Source organism: Narcine bancroftii, chromosome 3 (assembly GCF_036971445.1).
Source record: "Narcine bancroftii isolate sNarBan1 chromosome 3, sNarBan1.hap1, whole genome shotgun sequence".
Lineage (NCBI taxonomy): Eukaryota > Metazoa > Chordata > Chondrichthyes > Torpediniformes > Narcinidae > Narcine > Narcine bancroftii.
The window spans coordinates 207,096,568-207,108,978 of record NC_091471.1 but is presented as its reverse complement, the minus strand read 5'-3'; the positions used below and the strand labels follow the sequence as shown (position 1 = coordinate 207,108,978).

The window sequence follows — 12,411 nt, the reverse complement described above, 5'->3', positions numbered from 1 at the left end:
CTCTTAATATTAAAAGATGACACGATCGAGGAAATGCTAATATATCCCGAGATGATCAGGAAAAACCTTTACTCAGAATGTTGTGAATATAGAATCTGGTCTCAGATGGAGTCAGGAGGCCCACTGCATAAATGGTTTCAGGGGATGATGTATGGTGCAGGATGCCAAGAGCAAGAGGAGTAGCTTTGGCAGCACAGGCTAGTATGAACAGGGAGAGCCCGATGACTGGGAGAGGGAGAGAGGGGACCAGCACACAGCCAGGACAGTTACGGAACTATGACTGGAGTGACAGTCATGCTGATTTTAAATTTAATTTTCCTGTTAATTTAATTGTACCATTGCCATCATTAATCTTGCTACCATTCTCTGCAAACTTTTGTTGGGGATCCAAAATGTTGCATGTTACTGGAACATGGGGACTTGTTGCCAAACAATAACTTCAAGTAATCAAAAATAACATATATATTTAAAATTGTTAAGTTTGCAATATGTTATATTACAAAATATTACAAGGCCTTCATAGCTGGCTGGGTAAGCAAAATTTGAAATAAAGCTATGTATGAAATTAAGATGGATTTAAAATAAACGACTCAACATTTTTTTTTATAGATGGAAAGAGTAGGAGAGTGGCAAATGGCAGTAAAGTTTAGGAAGAGAATTGCTATTCTCCCACAACTTTATCATTCCTTTCCATCTTGAAGACAAAAAATTTGCCAAAAATGGGCCATCATTCATGCTGAGACTGAAAACAGTGGGTATGGTCTTTTTAATATTCAGCTATAGACAATTTCTGTTCACCTTACACTCTATTACAGCCACTAGGGTTCATAGATGAATTGAGAGAACTGGAAGTCATTGCAGTACTGTGTTTTACATTCATGTTGCAAAGTGTGGAATAAACAGTAGATGATAAATTGGAAGGGCAATAGTCAGATTCTTTGGTCACCCTGGAGAAAACATTGTGGGCATGAGAAAGGAGGCTACAGCAAGCCATTTTCCTGGACCTTATGGGATAGTTATGAATCAAACCAGATATGTTTAGTGCCACTCTTATGCATAATGATGGGGCGATATCAAGGAAAATGGTATGGTCAACTATGTCAAAAGTTGCTGACAAGTCATGAAAAACCAGGATGTACAGATTGTCATAACCAAATTACTAACATTTAATCAGAGCTAGTTTGATTGTGTGCTGGAATGAGAGAGTACATGGTGGAATTCAAACAAGGTTTTGGGAAGGTTGGATATAACTTTGGGAGGAGATTCAAGGATTTTGGAGAAGGAGGGGACATTGGAGATAGTTCAGTAATTTGCAAGATCAAGAGTCAGTGATTACTCTTGAATATACTAATAAATTATGCAATATTTGCTCTTCATGTAGTGCTATATTATTTCACAAATCAGTATTGCTGACTGGCATTGATTTGGAGACATATCTCTCAGTCCAGTCCAAAAATATGAATAGACTGTATCACTTAGTGGTAACCAAAGGCGAAATCTCTCCACTCTGAGTTTCCTAACTTCAGAATTGGCTCACAAACTTTCTTTCAAAACCATCACATTCAATGTGGAAATTGTTTATGCTTGGTGTGTTGTCCATGACATTATCTACTGTGTTTAATGAATTAAACCATTCCTTCTTTATACATACATATTTCTTCAGCATATTCTGATGACTTTTCCCCTTTGTGGTCTCACAGCACTTATACTTAAGAAGCATAATTCTGGGATTTCAAATAATTCAGCTAAAATCGCATTCAGATGTACTCCAAATAATTTTCAAATTCAACAAATAAAAATCTCAAAATGAATTAAAGTCTAAAGTTTCCTAACTTCTTGTAACTTGAATACGATCACTATTCAGATTCTGATTTCAGATTTATTGTCAGAGTACATACATGACATCACATACAACCCTGAGATTCTTTTTCCGTGGGCAAGGCAGAATTACCACTTATTGGCAGTGCAAAAAACAAACTGACTCGATCTACACATGCAAACAAACTGACTGTGCAATCCAGAAGGTTGAGTTTGTTTGTTGTTGAGGAGTCTGATGGTGGAGGAGTAGCAGCTATCCCTGTACCTGGCGGTGCAAATCCTGTGGCATCTGCATCTCTTTCCTGATGGTAGCAGTGAGAACAGACCATTTGTTGAGTGGTGTGGATCGTTGATGATTTCTGCAGCGATCCCTGAAGATGTCCTCAATTGGTGGGAAGAGCTTTTCCCGTGATGTCCTGGGTTGTGCCTACTACCTTTGGCAGGGCTTTTTGCTCAGGGTGATTGGTATCCCCATGCCAGCCATATCAATCCTGTCTTTTCAGTTTATAACTATACACATTGACACTCTTAATTCATCTTTCCAAGTTATCTGACTGCTAATTCTCACTATAATCCATTGTCCTTTCCCTAACTGAAGATATGGACATAGGTTACTACTGATAGACACTAATTTTCGAGACCATACCTGCATCACTGAAAGACCATCTGGAATGGTGAAGGTCACAGCAATGACCATTACGGATCCCGATATGGATATATCAACCTTTGACATAGTCAGTTTTCAAAGTCTTTCAATAATTGACCTCAATTTATGCTTTTACACCTTTTGGAATGCTATTTGCTCTGTAATTTATCAAATTGAAGTAAATAATGTTCCTGAAGCTTTCACAAACTCTAATGGCTCTTCAAAGAACTTTCTTACATATGACATGCATGATCCTTTGTCAAAACCCAATTTTGTCTTGACCATATGATATTCCACTTCTCGGGTGTTTCAGAGAGAAGCAATATCTACTGAGGTAAGGCATTCTTGATACCTTTTCTTTCTGAGAGCAACTTCTGTAAGGGTTAGTATATGAGGAATGATTGTCGGCTCTTGGTCAGTACTCGTTGATGTATAGAAAGAAGGGGGAGAGACCTCATAGAGGCATTTTGAATGCTGAAGGGCCTGGACAGAGTAGATGTGGCAAGGATGTTTCCCATGATAGGGAGTCTAGAGCAAGAGGCCATAACTTTAGGATAAAATGGCATCTATTTTAAACAGAGAGGTGGAAACTTTTCTTTAGTTAGAGGGAGATGGGTCTGTGGAACTTGCTGCCACAGGTGGTGGTGGAAGCGAGGTCTTTGGGTCTATTTAAGGCAGAGGTTGACAGGTATTTGATTAGTCAGGGCATCAAGGGTTAAGAGCCGAAAGATGGGAAATGGAGCTGAATGGGAGGATGGATCAGCCCATGATTAGATGGCAGAGCAGACTGGTCAATGGACCTACTTCTGCTCTTATATTTTGTGATCTTGTGAAATCAGTGGAGATATCAAAGCAATGGCATAAACAGTCATTGTCACTCATTCTCTGGGGTTCAGCTCACCTTTCACTGTTTGATTCATGATGTATAACCATATAACCATATAACCACTTACAGCACAGAACAGGCCAGTTCGGGCCTACTAGTCCATGCCGTAACAAATCCCCACCCTCCTAGTCCCACTGACCAGCACCCGGTCCATATCCCTCTAGTCCTCTCCTATCCATGTAACTATCTAGTCTTTCCTTAAATGTAACCAATGATCCCGCCTCAACCACGTCTGTCGGAAGCTCATTCCACATCCCTACCACCCTTTGCGTAAAGAAATTTCCCCTCATGTTCCCCTTATAATTTTCCCACTTCAATCTTAAACCATGCCCTCTAGTTTGAATCTCCCCCACTCTTAATTGAAAAAGCCTATCCACGTTTACTCTGTCTGTCCCTTTTAAAATCTTAAACACCTCTATCAAGTCCCCCCTCAATCTTCTACACTCCAGAGAAAAAAACCCCAGTCTGCACAACCTTTCCCTGTAACTCAAACCTTGAAATCCTGTCAACATTCTCGTGAACCTTCTCTGCATTCTCTCTATTTTGTTTATATCTTTCCTATAATTTGGTGACCAAAACTGTACACAGTACTCCAAATTTGGCCTCACCAATGCCTTGTACAATTTCATCATAACCTCCCTACTTTTGAATTCAATACTCCGATTTATGAAGGCCAACATTCCAAATGCCTTCTTCACCACACCATCTACCTGAGTATCAGCCTTGAGGGTACTATTTACCACAACTCCTAAATCCCTTTGTTGCTCTGCACATCTCAATAGCCTACCATTTAATGCATATGGCCTATTGTATGGAAGCATTTCTCCTAATTCCTACATTTATCCCAAACTTATCACAACTTATTCACTATATGGAATACTGGGTCTATTGGTTCAAATAGAATAAGTAGTTTATAGTTAATTAAAAACATAAATGGAAGCTATGTGTTGAATTCAATGGGAGAAATAATGAAGGTAGCTGCTATCTCAGGTATAAATGAAGGATTGAGTAGGCTACATCAGCAGTACATCAGGACACAACTGGAACACTGCTAAGATCAAAGCGTATTAATGCTTAACTGCTGCCAACAAAAATGTGCTTCTTTTCTACAGTGATTTTAGATTTCTGTTGCTGCCCTCATATAAAATTATTGTACAGTGACTGAGCAAAAAACAATGGGAACTGCTATCATTAGGGCACAATAGTTTATTGTTTCAATAAAACACCTTGGGATGATGGAACTCGTGCTGATGTTTTGGAAATTACCAATTATTTTCTCTTGGGAATCAAAATATACCACTCTGCATTGAATGCAAAGTTCATTGTAGGTCAAATTAAATGCAAAGCAAACTACAAGACATACAGAGATAATCGTGGACTTCAGGAGGAAGTCAGGAGAACACGTTCCAGTCCTCATCAAGGGCTCAGTAGTGGAGAGGGAATCCACATCTGTCCTGGAGCCTCCATGTTGATGCAATCATGAAGAAGGCTTGCCGGCGGCTATACTTTGTGAGGTGTTTGAGGAGATTCGGTATGTCACACAAGACACTTGAAACCTTCTACAGGTGTACTGTGGAGAGCATTCTGGCTGGTTGCATCACTGTCTGGTATGGAGGCACCAACGGTCAGGACAAGAAAAAGCTCAAGAGCCTGTGACATCACAGGCACCAGACTTCACTCCATCAAGGACATCTTAAAAAGGCAGCCTCTATCCTTGAGGACCCCCACCACCCAGGCCATACCCCCTTCATTCTGCTACCATCAGAAAAATGGTACAGGAGCCTAAAGACAGCTTCATCCCCTCTGCCATCAGATTCCAGAATAATCAATGAACCAAAGACTCTTCCTTACTTTGAATTTTCGTCCACTATCTTTATTTATATTTGCAAGATGGTTTATAAGAATGTTTGCTCTGTGATGCTTCATCAAAACAATGAATTTTGTGACTTGTTCATGACAATACATTTTAATTCTGATTCTGCAGTAACTGTGGCCCTAATACTGACTGCTATTTGGGATTTAAAACCTGGTTCCAAACAGTCAGCATTATATCAAATATACTGGGTTCCAAAAGTAGACAAAGCATTAGGTGCCTAACATTCCAAAGAGCAAACAAGAAGTAAAACTACTGATGAGTCAATCCATGGAAACATCAACCCCATCTACAATTCCCACTTCCTTGGAAAAGCAGCCAACATTGATTAGATTAATCCCATTCTGTCCACAGTCTCTTCATTTCCCCCCACCCCCCAACTTATCAAGAAGGATATACATGAGTGCGAGATAATGCACCACAAGGTAAAAACAGTTACTTTCCCTCTGCCAGATGACTCCTGAATAAACCCCAAAATAGTAAAATTATGTTGCCTTCGTTCTCTACCAATTGATCTTTCTCTACAACTTTGCATTTTTGTGTTTTTGTATGTATCTTAATGTGCTGCTTATGAGATGTACACTGGTTTTTACACAAAACAATCTCTTGCACCGTGTTTTTGAATCATGACAATAAATCTGAACTTGATCATTAATTTATGCATCGGACAGTATTACCTGCAAGTTACCTTTAAAAACAGAAGAGTGGGAATTGGAATGTACATGAGTGTGATGGAGGAATAGAACACTCAATGGTAACCATATAACTACTTACAGCACAGAACAGGCCAGTTCGGCCCTACTAGTCCATGCCGTAACAAATCCCCACCCTCCTAGTCCCACTGACCAGCACCCGGTCCATATCCCTCCAGTCCTCTCCTATCCATGTAACTATCTAGTATTTCCTTAAATGTAACCAATGATCCCGCCTCGTCCACGTCTGTCGGAAGCTCATTCCACATCCCTACCACCCTTTGCGTAAAGAAATTTCCCCTCATGTTCCCCTTATAATTTTCCCCCTTCAATCTTAAACCATGCCCTCTAGTTTGAATCTCCCCCACTTTTAATTAAAAAGCCTATCCACGTTTCGTCTGTCTGTCCCTTTTAAAATCTTAAACACCTCTATCAAGTCCCCCCTCAATCTTCTACGCTCGAGAGAAAAAAGCCCTAGTCTGCACAAACTTTCCCTGTAACTCAAACCTTGAAATCCTGTCAACATTCTCGTGAACCTTCTCTGCACTCTCTATTTTGTTTATATCTTTCCTATAATTTGGTGACCAAAACTGTACACAGTACTCCAAATTTGGCCTCACCAATGCCTTGTACAATTTCATCATAACCTCCCTACTCTTGAATTCAATACTCCGATGTATGAAGGCCAACATTCCAAATGCCTTCTTCAGCACACCATCTACCTGAGTATCAGCCTTGAGGGTACTATTTACCACAACTCCTAAATCCCTTTGTTGCTCTGCACATCTCAATAGCCTACCATTTAATGCATATGACCTATTTAGATTTGCCTTTCCAACTGATATTCAACTGAATATAACTGGTATTCAACTGAAAAACAGCTAAATCTGATGTTGCACTGAAATTGGAAATGTATTTACATAATCTTTCAAGGATGTTTGGAGCTTTTCACAGCATAAATTTTCATAGTTCTGTTGTAATCTGGTAACATAACAGCCAACATGTGCACACCAGGCTTCTACAAATTTGTTAATGACCAGTTAATCCATTTGGCTTCATTGTGAAACTGGAAACAATGTAAAGCACAATCGGAATATATTCAAAGGATCAAAGAATTGGTGGACTGTGAGTCCTCAGAAATGTTCTGTAGAAATCGGAAAAGTTACTTAAGTCTGGACAAAGCAAATGATAAAGTAACCAATAGCACAGAAAGGTATTGTCAGATCAAGTGTTGCAAAGAACCCGGAAGGGTTAAATTTCTAATAAGGAGTTTAGGGTGGGACGCATCCCAGAATCCTCAAAAGAAAGAGGAAGTAGGTCATTAATTATGCCTTTGCTGTTAACCCTATATATACCAGAAGATGATAAAATTATCACTCTAATATTCATAAAAGACGGAAGAATTGAATTGATAGTTATTATTCAGTTAGCATGAAATGGATATTGAGAAAAATGCTTGAGGGTGTGACAATGGATATCATGGTTGAATATTTAAAGAAGATAAGGTTCCTCTAGCATTTTTATGTATTGCACTCAACTCCAGTGTCTGCAGACTTTCTTGTTTAATAACAAGTCTAACAGAGCTAATTTGATAAAGTGACCATGTTTTTAAAGACATTTTTAAAAAGGCTGATCCAAGTTTTTTCTTTTAGAAACATTTAATCAAGATTCTTTAGGAAGGAAGCTTAATGTTGATACATGACTTGACAATGGCTAGAATGGGGTTGGATACCTGGTGGATGGTGGCATGAATCGGAAAACTCTCACCCTGAGGTGAAATGGCCAGTTAAGTTCTATGCTGGTTTGACATGGAACCACACTATTACTCCTTGTAATAATAAAGAACAAAGTGTCTGTAAAAATCTTATCAAATTTTCTGTTGAAAAAAATGTGGAGGCAAGTACTGAGTACAATATTGACTGATTAGAATATCCTTAAAGATAGTCAATTATGTTGACAGATGGAGATGAGGCAGAAGGATTTTAAAATGAACACCTGTACAGTAATACACAAAGGAACTGTTAAGGCAGAAAAAAATGAATTTGCATAATTTATTTCAGGTCCTTGGGAAGTCCCACTTCATTGTCATATGAAAGACAAGCAGTGATTGATTCAGTGCAACCAGACAGTCACAGAACTGGTCAACTTGTGGAGAAATTGTACCTTGTAATGGTAGCTCCCTGATATAAATGGGGCTGGGATACCTTCCATTTTCAGGCAAGGTGTTGCTATAATATGCAGACTAAGGTCCTATGAAATGCTCAGGACATAGACCTGAAACTAAAGTACAAACAGCTGTACCACATCCTCTCCCCATTTGCACCAGTTTTTAGTAACCTCACCAGTCAGCCTTAAAGGGGTTACTTAAACTATTTTCACCTTTTATTTTTATGGGCAAGGAGGCAGCAAGAATGATGGCCATCTTTGCCTCTGTTATGATTGGTGTAGCGCAATGTCTTTACAGCACCAGCGATCAGGACCGGACTTGGGTTCAAATCACGCGCTGTCGGTAAGGAGTTTGTATGTTCTCCCTGTGACTGAGTGGGATTACTTCGGGAGCTCCGGTTTCCTCCCACCCTTCAAAAAAAAAGGTTTATGGGTTGTATATTGGGCGGCACGGACTCGTAGGGCCAAATCGCCTGTCACAGTGCTGTATGACTAAATCTAATTCAAGGATCACTTTCCTTCTCATGCCTACACAAGCGCCTCTTTATGTAAAGGATGGATATTAGCTTGGTGCTTAATGTGATTCTGGGGAGTGGAGTCTGCTGATCACTGGTATTATTTAAATCGCCTTCACTGTCTGCATGTTTCATGTTGAAAATACCAATTTGATAATGCTGTTTATGAAAATTGACTAATTTTTCTTACAGCTTTTTTATAGAGGTGTTATAAAATGTTAAATATATATTGAGCAAAAATACTTGGTTATTGCAGCCAATATAATCTGCATCTACTCTGGTGGTGAAGATATCCTGAAAGAAGTAAAACATGGTCTGCAGACACTGTGGTTGAAGTAAAAACACAACATTGGAGAAATTCAGCAGGGTTTTTATCCAGCCAAGATAAAGGTTTTTTTCCATACCTTGATGAAGGGCTCAAGCATTAAACCTTATCTTTGTTAGATAAAGGGCACTGTTTGACCTGCTGAGTTTCTCCAGCATTGTGTTTTTATTTTTTTAAGATATCCTGAAAAACAAAGGAGTTTTGCAACAAAAGAGCTCTGTCAATGCTGACATTATCTGTGTTCTATAAAGACTGTGCCCATCCAATGATAAATAATAGCAGCTTACATCAGATTCATTTCAGATGGATTTGATTATTTTGTACACTACCGTTACCTTAATTATAAATAGATAAAAGGAACATTTCTATTTTGTATTCACAATTTGCACACACAATGGGGGAATAAAATCATCTACCATGTATTTAGTTGGGAATCGTACCAACAGATTCTCTGGCTTGATGTCTCTGTGCACTATATTCAGACTGTGGAGATACTTGAGTGCAGAAGCCAAGTTGTACATCATTGCACTGGCATCTCGCTCTGTGTACTTAGTTGATGATGTTATGGCATCAAACAAGTCTCCACCCTGCCAAGAAAGTAAAAAGTAGTATCAACGAGCTGACAAGAGCTATGTGACACAATATGAAATGGTGTAAAAATCTTTTAGGGGAAAAAATCTAAATGGGGTTCACTCGTGCAAGAATCACAGAATGGTTACAGCAAGGAAGGAGGTCATTTGGCCCATCAAGTTCATAGTAGTTTAAGGCAATAGTAATCCCACTCATCCCATCCCACTCCTCACAGTTCTGTTAATGCTAAGATATACCCACCTGTCTCTCTCTCTCTGTTATTGTACATTTATGAGAATGTGTTCCCTATAATGTCTCATCTCATTAAATATATTACACTTTGCATTTTGCAGCATTAATATTCATCTGCCTGTCCACACCTCCTTGAAGTCTATTTCAAAATAGTCTTGAATGTCTTTCAATATTATACATTAAGAAAAGCAGCAGTCCTAATTTCTACCACTCTAGAAATCCACAGTATGTTCCCCTCAATTGAAAAAAAACCTTATGACTATTCTGTTTCTTGTCATTTAGCCAATGTTTTATCGATGCTGCTACTATTCCTTTTAGACGTGGCCTTCAATCATAATGACATGCTTATTATAGATTCACAGATATTATGAAGCACCTTATTGAATATCTATTCGAAATTTATAAAAATGACATTACCCTCATTGATTGTCTATAAAATTTCAAGAAAAGTCTCTATCGTTAGTTAGATACCATTTGCCTTGTTGAATTTTCTTAATCCCAGCAAACCCCCGGCTCGCCGATCATGGCATCCAAATCTCTACTAATTTTGTCCCTGATTATTATTTCTAGAGCTTGCCCTTTAACTGAGTTAAACTGAGAAAGTCCATAGTTTCCCAAGCTTATCATTAAACCCTTGTTTGAACTCAAACCCTTGAGTTGCCGTCCTCTGTCATCCATAGACTTCTGGAAGATTACACCTGGACATCTGAAATATCCTCTCTTAAATGAAGGATGCTTCCAATTGGACTAGATCTTGCATTTGCTTTGGAATGACCATTTGCTCTGTAAAGCATGTCATCTCTAAAAATTCACATTAAGATTGACAGGATAACGGGTGAGACCAGTCAAACCCCAGAACCCTGGCTTGAGAGATAGTGGTTGGCAGATCAGAAAACCCAGATGAAGTGGATATATTATGAACAACAGCAGTCTGTGTTTTCACTTTTGACATGCCCTTTACTCAAATTCCAGGTTTAAAGTATTACTTACAAAAAGCTGGCGGGGGTGGGGGGGTTTGGGGGAGATTTAAATGAGACGTGTGGGGCTAGATTTTTTTTACACACAGAGTAGAAGATGCCTGGCATGGGCTGCTTGGAATAGTGGTAGGAGTAGCTACAATAGTAGTGTTTTACGAGGCTCTGGATACACACATGAATATGGAGGGAATGGAGAGATATTTATCATGTACAAGCAGCAGAGTATTAATTTGATCTGGACCTCATGTTCTTGTGCTGTACTCTATATGTTCTTTATAAACTACTTCAACCAGATTGCCAGCTCAGTGGCTTTGCTGAATGCCATAGCCCTTGCACTGAAGGAATGTGGGGTAGCATCCAGGTTGGACATATAAAGTGAGAAAAGGAGAAATTAGATTTTCTCAGGTAGAGAGATGTCCTGATTGAAATGAATGTCAGTCAGGATTTTTAGAAGCCACCCACTTTGCATTCTCTTCTACACCCAATCTCAACCTCCAGTCTCCCCTCTGACTCCAGTCTCCCCTCTGACTCCCCTCAGTCTCCTCTGACACCAGTGTCCCTTCTGACTCCAGTCTCCCCTCTGACTCCCCTCAGTTTCCTCTCTGACTCCAGTCTCCCTTCTGACTCCTCCGACTCCAGTCTCCCCTCTGACTCAGTCTTTTTGAGTACAAAGGTAATAACTCACCCAATATGTTGCATACTTCTGTAAGTCACAGAGCTGAAAATACTCAGGAATCTCAAGTTTAAGTTTCCAAATGTTTTAAGCTGCATCTTTGTTTTTCACTATCCTTCAACATATGTAATGATCAAGATCTCGTTTAGATCACAGATCAATCTTATTCTAAAGCAGTGTGATTACCAGTGATGGTAACCTGAATTCAAATCAAGATTATGACCTCTAAGATATAGCATAGGCTCTCTGAATTTAGGTTCAGCCAATATTGCCCAGTTTGAACAGTTATTTCTGCGTTACAGAGGAGCTATTGGAGAACATGGAGCATTGGGAAGGCTGGGACTGGTGGGTTTATTCAATATGCCTCAATAGTTGACTACATGCTATTTTCCTTATGCATACACCCACTAAAATTGTTTCTAGTGTTATGTTTCTGTGGTAGTCAAGACATGCTTTGTTCATCAATAGTAAAGTGTTCAGAAAATAAATATCTTATTCAAAGAGTCAGCATTCATTTTCATTACAATGCAACACCAGAATCACATCTCTGCAATCTGCCTGGGGCATTTTATAATAAAAATTGAGTTTAGCAAAAAAAAAAGAGCATATAATTGAATCCTGAGGGCAATAGACTTAAAATACCTGGACGCATGACACCATCATATTTATAATTCTTTTAATAGACATCTTTAATGAGATAGTTGCAATTTTTATCAGACAAGAGATATGAGTAACTCAGTGACATTCCTTCAGGCGCTGTTTGATTGATATATTTACATTGTTACTGATGGTTTTTGATTGATGGACACAATTACATTTCACCTCCACACCCCCGCACCCCAAAACCTGCCTTGATATACATAACTGTTTTCAGTCTGGGTCGTAACATTAAAAAATATATTTTTTTTTTCACATTTTAACTTGTAAACTTTGTTGCCTCAAATTTAAAAAAAACAGTCACTAAGCAAGATATTTAATTCATGGAAACTGAGCGCTCTTCCATTGCTTCTCCACAGCA

General features: G+C 39.0%; 1 protein-coding gene across 6 annotated transcripts in view; it reads right to left on the bottom strand.

Annotated features, from left to right (window-relative positions):
* Window positions 1-12,411, bottom strand: part of dclk2a (doublecortin-like kinase 2a) — a 353,107-nt gene that overhangs the window by 48,289 nt on the left and 292,407 nt on the right. For all 6 annotated transcript variants that reach the window (XM_069926428.1, XM_069926430.1, XM_069926432.1 and 3 more), the window contains one exon: window positions 9,362-9,508. In XM_069926428.1, the coding sequence (XP_069782529.1) occupies window positions 9,362-9,508 (147 nt within the window). The remainder of the gene's footprint in view (window positions 1-9,361; window positions 9,509-12,411) is intronic.